Source organism: Xiphophorus maculatus, chromosome 9 (assembly GCF_002775205.1).
Source record: "Xiphophorus maculatus strain JP 163 A chromosome 9, X_maculatus-5.0-male, whole genome shotgun sequence".
In the NCBI taxonomy this organism is placed as follows: domain Eukaryota; kingdom Metazoa; phylum Chordata; class Actinopteri; order Cyprinodontiformes; family Poeciliidae; genus Xiphophorus; species Xiphophorus maculatus.
Window position 1 is genome coordinate 3664164 of NC_036451.1, and position 14136 is coordinate 3678299.

General features: G+C 35.8%; 1 protein-coding gene across 4 annotated transcripts in view; it reads right to left on the minus strand.

Moving 5' to 3' along the window:
* Positions 1-6263: 6263 nt before the first annotated feature.
* Positions 6264-14136, minus strand: part of kank4 (KN motif and ankyrin repeat domains 4) — an 81318-nt gene continuing 73445 nt past the window's right edge. For all 4 annotated transcript variants that reach the window (XM_023339903.1, XM_023339902.1, XM_014471046.2 and 1 more), the window contains 2 exons: positions 13748-13948; positions 6264-10689 (listed from right to left, as the gene is read on the minus strand). In XM_023339903.1, coding sequence (XP_023195671.1) covers positions 10582-10689; positions 13748-13948 — 309 coding nt within the window. In that variant the 3' untranslated portion in view covers positions 6264-10581. The remainder of the gene's footprint in view (positions 10690-13747; positions 13949-14136) is intronic.

Genomic DNA, 14136 nt, shown 5'->3' on the forward strand with positions numbered 1-14136 from the left:
TTTCTAATTTGGGGGGGTTCTGTCCTTTATTATTATTTTTATTTTATGTTCAATTTAGATCATGATTGAAAACAGCCCAGGTTTATCCACCTTCTGTCTAGATTGATTGAGCTTTTGCAGGAAAAGTCAACAAAAGTTAAAGCAACCGCTGACAGACTGTGCACGTGGGAATAAGATGCAGTGTCCCAGGTAAGTGCTGAGGAGTGACTGTTCTTTGTTGGTTTGATGAATGAGGCACAATGCCGAGTCAGATCAGTGCATGGGTTCTCTGTGCCCTACAAGCTGTTCTTCTATACTGAAGATTGTACTATGTCCTGCACGCTCAATTTGGACAAAGACTAAAAAAATATCCCATTGCACTTTCAAGACATCAGTAGGGGTTCTTTAATTAGAATGCTGCATAAATGATATGCTAAACATGTCCTCTTTTCTGGTGTTCAAATAATTCACCAGGATCCCCAAAGGGTATTCCACAAATTCTGGCCTTTGTTGGCATTCTGCCTGCCAACGAAACAGTTTTTTCCCACTTGCCATCAGACTGCTGAACTCTTAACTGGACTGCACTTAAAATCTGGTCTCCACTTTACACCTTGCACATGTACAGAGCTAAGTAACTTCCTTTTTACTGTCAGTCCTGCACTTTATATTTTATATTTATATTTATATTCATATTTTATACTGTATTTTATTTTTATTCTGGAGTAACCTCACAACATTGAAAGCTCAAAACATTGTCCTGAGCCGTATGCAACAAAATTTTGTTCGGTATACACCCTGTGCATGCAAAATGACAATAAAGTCAGTCTAAGTCAAACTTTAGTCTTGCATTCATGTTTTCCTCGTGGAAAAAAGGTTTTCTCCTTACACAACTTGCATGATAATTGCAAGTTGCATGATAATTTTTTATGTAGGGTTTGTTTTCCTTCCTTCTGAGTCTTGTTTTTATATTGTTTTACATCTATGAAAAAAAACATTGGAGAGATTGTGGTTAATTCTGAGACTATTCTTAAATAGTAATCTTAGTTCTGTTTGATAATTTAACTGTATAACATTCATGACCCAATATCATGTCAACAACCAATCATCCGTCATTTATCACCATTAGCGTTTATCACCATTACATAAAAATCATTTTCAAAGTAACCGTAATTTTTGTACATTCCAGAATATATGTAAAAAATATATACCGGTAATCTTTGAAGAGCAGAGTGCATTTTGTCAAGAGAAATTCTCAGAATTTGAAATATGAGCATAAGCACTTGAACAGGTTGATTGCTTTGGTGTTTCTGCCTTCTGGTCAAGTGGGACAGGAGATGTAATGTCCAACATCCCATTAGAGATGGATGCTGACTGCTGACTGAAGATGGATCTACTGGAGGTAGCTGATGACTGAACTACAGTAGCTGCAGTAGTACAAGACATTGTAGACTGTTCTGAACCTTTAACCAGATTTAAATGAATGACTGTTTTTCAGATACATTTATTTCATTTTGTCAGGTTGAATGCAGTGTTCAGATTTTCTTTTTTTATTCTCTGAAGACACAACAAACAACTCTTAGGTTTTCGTTTTGTTGCTTCTAAATTGTGTCACTTCTTTATACACACTTTGTCCTCTACTGCCCCTGCTGGCTACTCCTCTCTTGACTCAATACAAATGACCTGCCATTTTATGTTTTGTTCACCATATTTTCTGTTTAATGTATCAGCTTTTTTTGCTATGGTAAGTAAGCTTGGAATGGTTCTCCTCTACTCTTTCTTTTTTCATGTCTTTATTTCTCTTCCTCAAATGAAATTGTCTTTATTATGTTCTCTCTGTGTGCGGGAGTCAGAATAATGGCGTCTTTGGGAGCAATTTCACAAAATTCACAACTGAGGTGTTCCACAACCATGAAAATACATCATTGATTCTGCTTTTCAGCTCTTTCCTTCGACCACAGCTCTTCCTATGCAATCTCCTCTTGTTCTCTCCTGCATGTTGCTTTTGGTCCATTTTATTACATCTCTCAGCATTTTTTGCTCCTCTTATTGTTGCACTTTGCTTTTGCTGGAGACCATTTGTTGCACTGGTCTGTGTTTTGACTTTGTCAAAGCTGCATCTAACAAGCCACATCTATTCTCATGAAGTTATCACTATAGTCCCCGCCTGTTTAAAAATTCAGCCAGCACACGGTCACCCCTCCGCACCTCACGCCTTCCTCTCACGGATGACAGTTCCTATTATCTCCTGGATAATAAGTTGCACAGATTAGCCATGGGGCCAGACAGAAGAGCAGCGATAGGGCTCTGAGTTTGTGTGTTTGCGTGTGCATATTTGCTGCAGTTTGGGTGTTTCTGCCTGGATTTGATGACTACTTTGTTACTGTGTGTGCAGCTTTTCATGTTTGCCTGACTGTGTTTGCCTGCGTTAATGGATTTCTCCCCAGCTGCATGTGCACATGTGTCTGTCTGTCTGTCTGTCTGTCTGTCTAGCCACATGCCAGTGCATGTGTTTGTGTCTAAATGACAGCAAGAGACTGTGTGCCTGCAGTGGGACTCGCAAGAGGAGGAGTTGATGGGCTAAGTGCCATTAAGGGATAATTACAGTTAAAAAGTCTCTATGCTAACGAGGAATCTCATCATCACAATGCTGGCAGACCGAGAGGGCACAGAGAAGCATCTGCAATTCAGACCAAGAGCTCTTGTGTGTTCACTGCATGTGGTTATTGTTTAGAATATGTTAATGCATTACCTTTAATCTTTATTTGCATGTTGCACCAACGGTTGTGTTTAGTGTGTGCACATGGGAATCACAACGACTCATATTCATATTTTAAAAAGAAAACATTATTTTCAGATGGCGTTTGCCATGATGCAGCCACACAAGTACACACAATACATCAGTTTAATTGTCCAGTGAAGGCTCAGTGTGAGTTGAGTTTAAGGGCATGCACGTCTGCACACAGGGATCCCGCTAATGGGTTCATCTCTAATCTAAGTCAACATGAATGTCTGTGAAAAATGGTACCCTTTTGTCTTGCAGATGTTCTATCCACATATTTGGGTGAAATTAATTAAATCTAAATATCTGCTGGGACCACCGGTGAGGTTGCTTGGAGCAGAATATTCCACAAATCTGATTTGCAATCTGTGTGTTGAGCCTCATTTCGTACTCCCTTGGTATGCAAACAGGAGCTGATGAGGATGGAGAATCATCTTTACTCATTATCGTCTCTTTTACCATGTTGTCCGTGGGAATGCTAAATGTTTGCTTGTGTGTGTTTGGTTTGAAAAGATTGTGTTTCTGTTTGTTTGCGTGTATTTCCACTGCCAAAATTTGCAAAACTAACACTCCCTGTTAATTTCAGCTGAGTGCAGATCAGCTTTGGAAAACAAATCTTTCTTGATAAAACAATTTCTAGTCTGGCATTATTAATCAAATCTATCCAAGCGTGGTGGGTTACAGTAAAACTTTATGAGACAGTAAGAATTTGATAACAGTTGTCACCTTGGATGGCACAGCAAGTAATTAACCTAACAGTGTCCCACATAAGGCTAAGTGCTTGTCTGGGTAGTCTTATTTCTTCCCCCTTATATCAATCAAACTGATCCCTTCCAACAAGATTTTTAACTTGTTGTTCACTGAGCCACTCCAAAATATTCTTTAGGCTTCTTTGAGTCATTCTAATGTTAACTTTCTGGTGTGTTTTTAATCAGTTTGAAAGTTGGACAAATTCCTTCTTCCAGAAAGTACACACTCTTCTCCCTCTTTGCAAAAGAAATTCTGCTGCTGCCTAAATAGATGAAATATATAAATTGAATCAAGTGAAGTGCTTAGAAAGCATCAACAAAACAATGCCGAACTCAAAATACCCCTCAAAAATACCAATTTCTACTACACATCAGCACAAATATTGTTGGTTTGTAAGAGGAGTTTAGTGTTTAGAGAGAACAGATGGCATAACTTAAAGTCAGCATGCGTCTTTGTGTGAAGTATTTTTTTGGAGTTGCCATCTTTCCTTGTTGCTTACACTTGCCCAGTTTTCACAGAGTCTGCACAACGATTATATCTACTTTTCATGCTACCAACAAGCAGCAAAAAATCTAAGTTAATAGTGATGATTAAGTTCTCAACAGTTATGTGGTGTTTGACTATTGGTTTGGAGTTAACAAGAACTCCCCTGATTAATGTTGATATGCTGTATCTTGTTCCAGTAGAAAGTACTATCATGTTGTCTATACAGCGCTACTCCTTTATGGAAGGCTTAATCACAAACTCAATTCTAAAATTTTATTTTTTTATTAATTTATGATGCGAACCATGAGTAGTTAAAGCTAATTGTTTTAGATACATTTTTAATTGGATCATTTTACTTTTTTTATGTCTTCACTTTCTCCTCTGAAAAAAGGCTTCCCTGGATGTCTACTGGTTTGCACTGGGAATCACAAGTTAACAAGTCTTCAGCCTCTCCTAAAATGCCAAAGTAATTAAAATTACCATCAGGGTATTAAATGCATGCTATGAATCTTATTTTACACAAATGCCTGATTAGTAGATTAATGAGTAATGCTTGCTCAATAAGTAGTATGGCTCACAGGTCTCTATTTTGGGGATTGGGTGTTAAAATTTTTTCTTATCACTACTATTGTTTTCCGCTTGATCTTAATCTTTGAAATAAGTTTTAATAGCTGACACATGATGTTAACAATTCTCACTTTTCAGGACTCCTATTGCTCCTCTGTTTGTAACCCACAGTAATACACCACCATCTGCTGGCCACATACTTTCATTACACCAGAGACCTTACAAAAATCTTTTGGAAATATTAGGAAAAATTTGACCAAACCTCCTTTTTAGAACATCTATGATTGATTTAAAACAGACTTGGTACTTAAACAGAATGTAAGGGTAATATTATTAATTGGCTTAATGGAGTGGAATAATGTAATAATAATAAGTGTAATTCAGTGTTTAGTCTGAACATATGGGGGATTTGCAAGTCTGTCCCCATTTTCAACAATTCTTTTTTGAACATCATATAACATAATATAACCATTATTATTATTTTCTACATTTAAGTCAGTGTTAAAAGACAGGGAAAGATAACAATTATAAAAAATATCATTGGTCTGTACAGAGTGATAAATGTTGACATTTTATTTTAGCATTTGCAAATAAAGATCACCTGTGAGAGGGAGAGTGCATAATTTAAATTAATAGTTTTTCTTTTAGTCAGCAGCTCATGAAAATTAACTTCATCCCTCATTTCTTTAATTATAATGAAAATCTATATTTTTGATACATTACTGTTGTGAAAAGAAATATGCTTTGAAGAGCCACCCCATTTTCTTTTGGGGCCCTTAAACAGAATTTAATCAGGAAACCAACCTCAACTTAAGCCTGGTAGCAGTTACAGATCAACTGGTCGTCATTTAATGCTCTTCCTCGGAAATAATTTTCAGTTTTGCATTTACCACAGTTCTTTTTAAGTAATAAGACAATAATGAAATTATTGTATTACAGATTGTATTTTGCATGCGAAATCACTTAACAGTACAAGCACCAGTCTATCTGCAAGAAACTCTTAAAGACCCAGAATTTCCAATCCTAGCATCAACAGTTTACTTGCCTGTCCTCTCTACTGCACTATTTTTTTAATAGATTAAATAAAACAGTTCTGTGGATGTGTCCCTACTTGTTCTAAAAAATATTAGAGAATAAACAGGAACTTATTTAGTAATTTTCCAACAGCAGTCACAACACAGGTGACCAGACGCCACTTATCGGGATAGTATGAGAGAATAAGCCAAGTTTAATAGTATTTACCAAAATATTTGTGACAAGTTAGCATGAAAAACCTGTAGGAAAATGTCCGGCCATCAGTTAGAACCTCAAATTCAAATACACTTAGAGCACACCAGCAAGTAAACTGCAGAATCAATCAAAAGTAAAGAAATTAAGGTTTTGAGTGTTGTCCAATGAAGGGCGTCTGAGCAAGATGAGAAAGATGAAGATAGCGATCAATGATTTTTCCTTGTTACAGACATTGTTTGAAAAAAGCTTTTACAGTACCTTGGTTTTATGGTTCTCTGTTTTTTCTTTCTTTCTGCAAATGCAAAAGAAAACGTATTTGGTGTTTTCTTGTACTCTAATTGTCATTTTCCTCCTCTATTCTTATATTCTTTCTCCATTTATATCAAGTGAAAACTACACTGTCAGACAGTACACGCAAGAAAAAGAAGAGAAAAACCATTTGATCATTTTTAAAATATTTATTTAGAAGTAGTTCTCTGGTCTGTTAGATATAAGCTTGTTTCACATATAATATTACAGAAAAGTAAATATTTGTATTTTTATTTTAATCTGTATTATTTATGGGCTCTCACATTGATATTCAAACTAGGGAGACATTGCCCTAATAGGTCTGCAGCAGATTCCTTTTTGCTGTTGTCTTACACATTTCCAAACTAGCGCGACGGGCACACGATAATCCACAACCTTATCAAGTCACACATTATCACAAACATCCAACCAGTAAAGGTGAACTAATGACAGTCCGGTTCCCTTCGAGCACTATTACTTGAATATTTGTCTCCATGCATACATAATTTTGTCATATATTTATATATATATATATGGTAAAAATATAGCATTTAGAATAAATACTTCATATAATTATAAGACTGTCAGACAATACTTGTTATATATTTTTCCACAATACTTTATATACATGTATTTGGCTGGATTTACAGAAGAAAACACACAAATTTAACCCCATGTGGAACAAAGTTGATTTCAGGTCTTTGGTGATCAACCAGACGTGAAATCTTACAACATCTGGGTCACACACTGGATTGAACATAAATTTTCATAAAGATGTGTAGGCATGGAAGACCAGACACTTCTCTCAGCACGGGTTTGACATCCCGCAGCTAAGTAAAAGGAACATATATTTATACTTTTCTGTTTTAATCTGTAACTGTAGCACAGGGAATAATTAATGCTACATAGAAATATGTGCTATTAGTCCATTTGTAAAAAGTTGTTTCATGTAAATTCTGACTTTATATATATTCATACAAATGATTATTTTTCAAATTACAGTTGTAGTCCCAATTCTGTGCCTATTTTTGATTTAGTTTACAGTATTTGGGATTGATGGCGTGACCGCAATGAAATAGAAAATTAGAATAGAACAGATCTTGGTGACATGTCAAGAAAGCAATTAAATGTATTATTAAGGAAAACTAATGAAACTGAAATCAAGTTTTAGAGATAAGCAAGGCCTAACTATTGTTAAAGTAACAGTTGTTACGTTAATCTTGTGCTAGAAATCCTCCAGTTTGATTAATTGCCTGAAGTTTTCCCTCAACACAGAAACTGATTTTGTCATGCAGATCGGATTGCTACTTATATATTTATTACCTTACATGACAATATTCGACTTTTAGCTCTACTGACTCTTGCAAACAGATGTTCCCCAACATAAATCAGATTTAACAAGGCCTCATAAACAGCCCTCCACATTTATTGGCACCTCTGGCAAAGACATGTTTAAAGCCTTAAAAGAAATCAGTCTTTAAATGAAGTAACATGATCTGACACTAAACATGTTAAATAATATCACCCCTTTCTATTTGTCTGTGCTTTTATTCAGTGAGGGGAAAATTTTGCTTCAGGGAATAATTGTTTTCAACAAAATGGTTGTTCATTGACCACTAGTGAGACACCAGCTCTCCCTCAGACAAAACAAAACAATTTCTTAATATAAGATTTTCTCACAACTAAATCAATGTAAGATTATGCCACTGCAATTAGTATTTAATTTATTTTAAGGCTTTTCATACTGTTTAACCAGAATTTCGTAACTGACATGACTTGTATTTATTAATCCCTCTAAAGGGTAAACTGAGGTAAAATAATTCAATGTATTATTTAAACATTTGCTGAATTATTATTTTATCTTATCCCCTTTGATCATGTAAACATTGTTAGATGTTTGGCATCTGTTGTGGTCACTGTGGAAGGAATGTTTCATTGTAAACATTTCATAAGACCACACTCCTGCAAGGAGATGTATTAGAAAAGGCTCCACAAAAGAACATCTGTTTTCCTGGAAAATAAAACCTCAGCTCCAGAATAATAACAGTTATCCATTTAAGGCTGCACCATAGTCCCATACATAATATTTTTTATTGCTTCTTATTGCAAACAAAACTCCCTGCTCAGGATTTTAATATGTCTGGTCTGATTGCTTTAGTCATGGGTACGAGAGCCTAATGAACTTAGCTCTACAATCTAAAGACTGCTTCATCATCAGGACTAATTTAAAGTCTTTAGACATATATTTGTAATAAAGTTAATATCTCAACTGATTCAAAGTCTTGCACTCATCCATGCAGGGTTAGTTCACACTTGCTACATTTTTATTCTCTTGGAATGTGTCACAGCCAGCCCAACATTCATTGTGCATTCTGTACGTGTTGCATACATGATTAGAACAATCACACAAACAGCTCTCTCTATATATACCGTAGATAGATATTTATGTAGACATATATATCTATCTATGTAAATAGAGAGACATATAGATATATATCACAATACTGGGTACACCCCTTGTATTTTTGTTAGCATTCTATTTTACCTCTTTATGGGACAACACAGAAGGTATAACACTTTGATATAATGTAAAGTAGTCAGTGTACCATATGTATAACTGTGTGTTTTCTGTCCCCTCAAGATAACTAATATAGTTGTTAGTTAGCAATGAGCAATGGCTTTGTTGGCCAAGTCATGGCCAACAAAGGTGAGAATACCTTCAAGTGAAAATGTCCAAATTGTGCTCAGTTAATCATTTTCCCTCCCTGGTGTAATGACCACATAAGTTGAGTGCACATGTTACGCGTTGTATCCAGAGGTTGTCTTTTGATATTAGACCTTTGGGTGCTATCATTGCTGCAGATGGTGTTGGGGTTGAATTCAGCCTGTCAGTGATCAGACCATATGGTGCACACTGCATCAAATTGGTCTGTGGTCACACAGATCAATTTGGTGGTCTGTGGGATCAAATGCTGGGATCAATTTGATCCCAGAATTCTCTTTTCTAAAGAAGATGCGCAAGAAATTCAGCAGCCAGAGAAGCAGACAGTAACCATGTCCCTATGGTCTGACGAGACCAGGATAGACCTGTTGGTTTAACCTCACCTGGTTGTGGCAGCAACCAGGCGAGGAGTAAAAAGACAAGTGCGTTGTGCCTATTGTCAAGTATGGCAGTGGGTGTATCATGGTTTGGGGGTGTACAAGCGTTGCTGGCTGTGGGAAGCTACAGTTTCATGATCCTTTCTCTTTGAAAACTCGGCCACAAGGCAGTGTTGCTAAACCAGACCTGAACACTGTTAAGATAAGAGAGTAAAGACAGAAAAATGATGGTCACATGAAATGTTGACACGCTGGTCATAATTTAAACATTTCCACTTGGGGATGCACTCACTTTTGCAGCCAGATCTTAGTGGCCTTGTATAGTTATTTTGAGAGGATTGCAAATTTACTCGGATACACAAAATGTAAAGTGACTACTAAACCCTGCTTCAGTATGTCATCAGTATTGTCCCATGAAGAGATATAATAAAATATTTAATATAAAATAGGATTTACTCATTTTTGTGAGATACTATATATTTATATATGTATACAGACAGCTGAGAATCACAAACAGTATTACAACATACTGGTTTGTGATGCTATATTTAAAACAGCCAGTAGGGGGAGTAACTGTATTAGCATGCAGCTCAATACAATCTCTTGACTTTTTTTTTTTTCAACCTCAATATATTGTTATAAAAAATACTGAATTTTATTTTAGACTAAACCATTTGTTTTTCAATAACTCACAAATGATGATCACCCATGAACCACGTGAAAAACATGACCACTGTGGAGTATGATACATTATTTGATGTCACTTCTTTTATAACTCCATGCTTTATAGTTTCCTCTGGAGTTGAATATATTCATATTCACTGTACACATACACAGTAAAAAAAAAGTGCAGTAGAAAATACAGTCTCTGTTTGTATGATCATGATCTGTTAGAATAACATTCTGTATATAAGATGCTCTCAATAATGGCTTATGTCCAAATATGGGAAAAAAAAACAATGTCAATGTGATTAAAGAAAAATAGAAATTATGTTATATTTTATATATTTGAAAGGTAGATCATGTGCTTAATATTTTGCTTTAAGAGTTAGTATATATTAAGATGCAGCAGTTCAGAAATGCTCTCCCGTATGTTCCTTTTTTTTAAACTCACCCTGTTTCCTGCTCAATCTGCTGTTGGCTTCAATTGTTGCCACTGCAATATCTTATTTTAACTTTGTTCAACCCTCATTAATCATTTCATTAAAAAAAAACAACAACAAAGACATTATGGTCTAAACACTCTATTCCCAGAGGTCATAAAGGCAGCCCCATGCTTATCTTCATATAGCATCATATTCAGTATTTACTTCTGTTTTTTTCCCCCATTCTGTTGGTGGGTAGAGGATCGAGGAAGTAGAGGCAGATGTTGACCTAGAATGGTTTGGAAAACTGTGTAGAACTCAGAGGAGGTCTGCAGCAGACATGGGCTCAGATGCATGGGATTTTAGAAGATCGATGATGTCTTGATGAGCAGCTGCTTCTGCCACTGACAGGGCAGTTTGACCATTCTGGAGAAAACAAAAGGAGATGCGATGTTGATTTCACATATAACATGTTGCAGTGGCCATTGTAATCCTCACAGTGGCAGTGTTGTACTAGCTTACACTCAGGCTCAGAGAATAATTTATCTGCTCTGATTAGAACATGAGACCACTCTCATGTAAAGCCTTACAATTCTATCTTTTGCTGAAAGGCTTAATACCAGCTAAAATAGTTATAAATGAATCATAGTCTCAAACATTAATCTATATAAAGGAATGGCAACTACATGTTAAACAATTACAACAAAAACAGACTAGATAAAAATATACTGAAATCACTCTGCACAGAAAAAGTTTGAGCAAAAAATACAAAAAGTGGACTAAGAAAAATATTGCTTAATATATATTTTTAAAATTTTTTCAAGAAGATTACTGCCATAATTTGCAAAGTACTCACCAGAAAAATACACCATTTTTTTTATATCACTATGCATTCAACTATTTTGGTAAGCAATGTAACACTCTCACTAATATAACCACTTTTCTGTATTCAATTCAGAATTATGATATAATTCTGTAAGTTTCAAAACTGTTGTACTGTTAAGTAAGATACTGAACAAACATCTCTATCTTTTGACTACTTTCCAAAATAGAGGTAGGTTGGGAGGTGGGGCTAAAATAATAACTGCATTCAACAAATACAGAGAATGTTGCATTTATTAAGCATCTGCAGTAAAAGTAAAGTGGTTTTAACTGTGGTGGTGCTAATCAAATATAACTCAGCTGAAATCAAATGTCCACTTGTTCTTGTTTATGTAGAAGCTAACATTAGCACTAAAGCATAGCTCAGTGGCACAGAAAGCTAGAATAGTAGCATAGGAAAATTCAGATGACATTCCTTCAAAAGGGGCTGACTAAAACTTGTCACACATTCAGTGATAATGGAGTCACTGAATATGTTGCATTATTATGGACAAGTGCATAATCTGCATAATCTAACAGGGGAAGGCTTCCAATCCACCTTGTGGCAGTTGAAAGAAATAGCATCTTTACTCAGTCAAAAAAATGCATATAATATTCTAAACAATTTATTGTATACATCCTAATAATTTCTGTTCTGAGACCAAATCTTCCATTTTTCACACTTATGTTCAAACTTGCATTAGTTTAGCACAACAATGTAGATTTTTAAGACCTACATACTTCAAATTCATGTTCATGAGACTTTTACTTCTTTTGAACATGCAATCTTTGAGGCAGTTTTCACTACTGCATTATATTATCAAGGATACTACTGACAGTTAATAGGCACTATGATAAACGTTGCCCCTGCAGTGACTCAGTCTGCCAATTATGATTGCATATTTAAGTGTCTAACATGTAAAACCACAGAAATAAGTAATGATGGCTGCTGATTAGTTTTGTAAATTATGTATGCAAAATCTGCCCATAGTCCCCCGTAAAAAAAAAAGAAGAAAAAAGTTAGATTTTTGTGTGCATGTTATCAAGCATTCAAATCATGCTCCACTAGCAATTTAGTACAAATGAGAAAGCTTATTATGAGCCTGTGACCTTGCGGTTAACGGCCTCTGTAACCTGCAGCTGAGAGAACAAATCTCTCCAAACGCAAGCACTTGAAAAGCCATATCTTTACACTTGGAAAGATGTTGTGTACTTGACACCGAGACATCAATCAAAACTAATAGAGCAGTAAATTTCCCCAGATGACACCACAGACAATGTTCTGTGGTAATATTTCTAACTTCTTACATCTATCAAGCAGCGAGTCATGGCAAGTTTTTCCTCTAATCAAAGTCTAGATATCAGTTGATATAAAAAATAATGAGAGCAGTTGAAGCTGCATGCTGAGAGAAAAGTCAACCACAGGGAAAATAGTTGCCTCATTCCAGGATATATAATCTCTATTTCACATTATGTTGTCTGATGAAAGAGAGTGATTTGAATGCAGGTAGTGTAATTCAAAATGGTAACAACAGCTCCTTTTCTTAATATTGTGTTTCTTTCAAAATACTATCTGTAGTCACGTGATACTAAACACAGCAAAACATTGACCAGTGGTACAAATGTGGATTGTGGGAGGACTGATAGGTAGACCTTCACGTTTATGGTTTTCTATATTTTACAGTTTATTTTAGTATCACATTTGTGCCTCCAGCCTACAAAAAGTAATTGCAAGATGCTTATGAGAAAAAAAATGCCATAGAAATAAACTCTATCTGAGACCGCCATGGCAACAGCTTTAATAAACTTAGGACCTAACACATAAAAGATCAATGTCAAGTAACAAAATTTGATATGTGTAAATCAAAGAGAAGAAGTCACATGATCACTAATCTAATACAATTTTTAAATAAATATTGTTGAAGTTAAACAGTAAACTAATTTAGATTAAAGACTGCTTCATGCCCCATGTATAAAAGTGAATTCATTTTGAGACCACCGCTGAATCTGTCTCTGCGCTGTGTTTTATACATGAGACATTTCATGTCCCTGAGCTATGTAGCTCCCCATTTCTTTTCTGTATCAACTATGCCATGCCTCACTGCATCCACACTGCCCTTACAGGGGCAGTGCAGGAATCTTTGGGTGGCACATTGGCTTTATGATCTTTCTCTTCTGAATATGTAAATTACTGCATATGTAAGGTGAGAGAAGTCTTATTGTTACAGCAATCCATTGCTGGTTGTTTACCCTAACTTTTACCTTTAAAAACTTTTTTTTTTAAAATAATACTATATCCAGTTTCTTAGATTCAGAAAGCGAACTTATAAATATGGTCCTCTACATCCAGACTTTATTTATGGTAGGCCAGTAGCCAGGATTTTTACATATCTGACCAAAACCTTAATCTTCTAAATTTACCTTAAAAATGCACAGCTTTGACAGTTGTAATGAAATGCTCTGAAATACACAAGGCAAAGTGGGGCCACCAGCTGAGGTCAAAAAACTGTTATTCTGGTGTTTTGTGGTTCAGGAGAACTAAAAATGTTCTGAATTCACCAGTCTAAACTCTGACATCTTTTCTACTTACAACTTATTTTAGTTTTACATTGTAAAAGCATACCTTATCTGTGAGTCCGATATCACAGCGACCTGTCTCCAGCAGCAAACAAGCAATGTGCGTGTGTCCATGCTCGGAGGCACACATCAGGGCCGTAGATCCCTCACTGTCCTGTGCATTTACATCTGCGCCGCAGCTCAGAAGCAGCTTCACCATAGCAACGCGACCGTGGCTCACTGCAAGCATGAGCGCGGTCTGGCCAGCCTTGAGAATGAGAGGAAGAGAGAAGTCAAATTAGAATTAGAAGTTAATAGAAGGAAAATATGGAGATGGGTATGGAGTTTGAGAATCTGAGTGAACCTGACAGAGGGAAAAAAGTGAGAAGTACAAGACAGCAAGTGACAGCCATGTTTCTTTTTTTATGATCCAGTTCAACAAATGAGAAAAACACA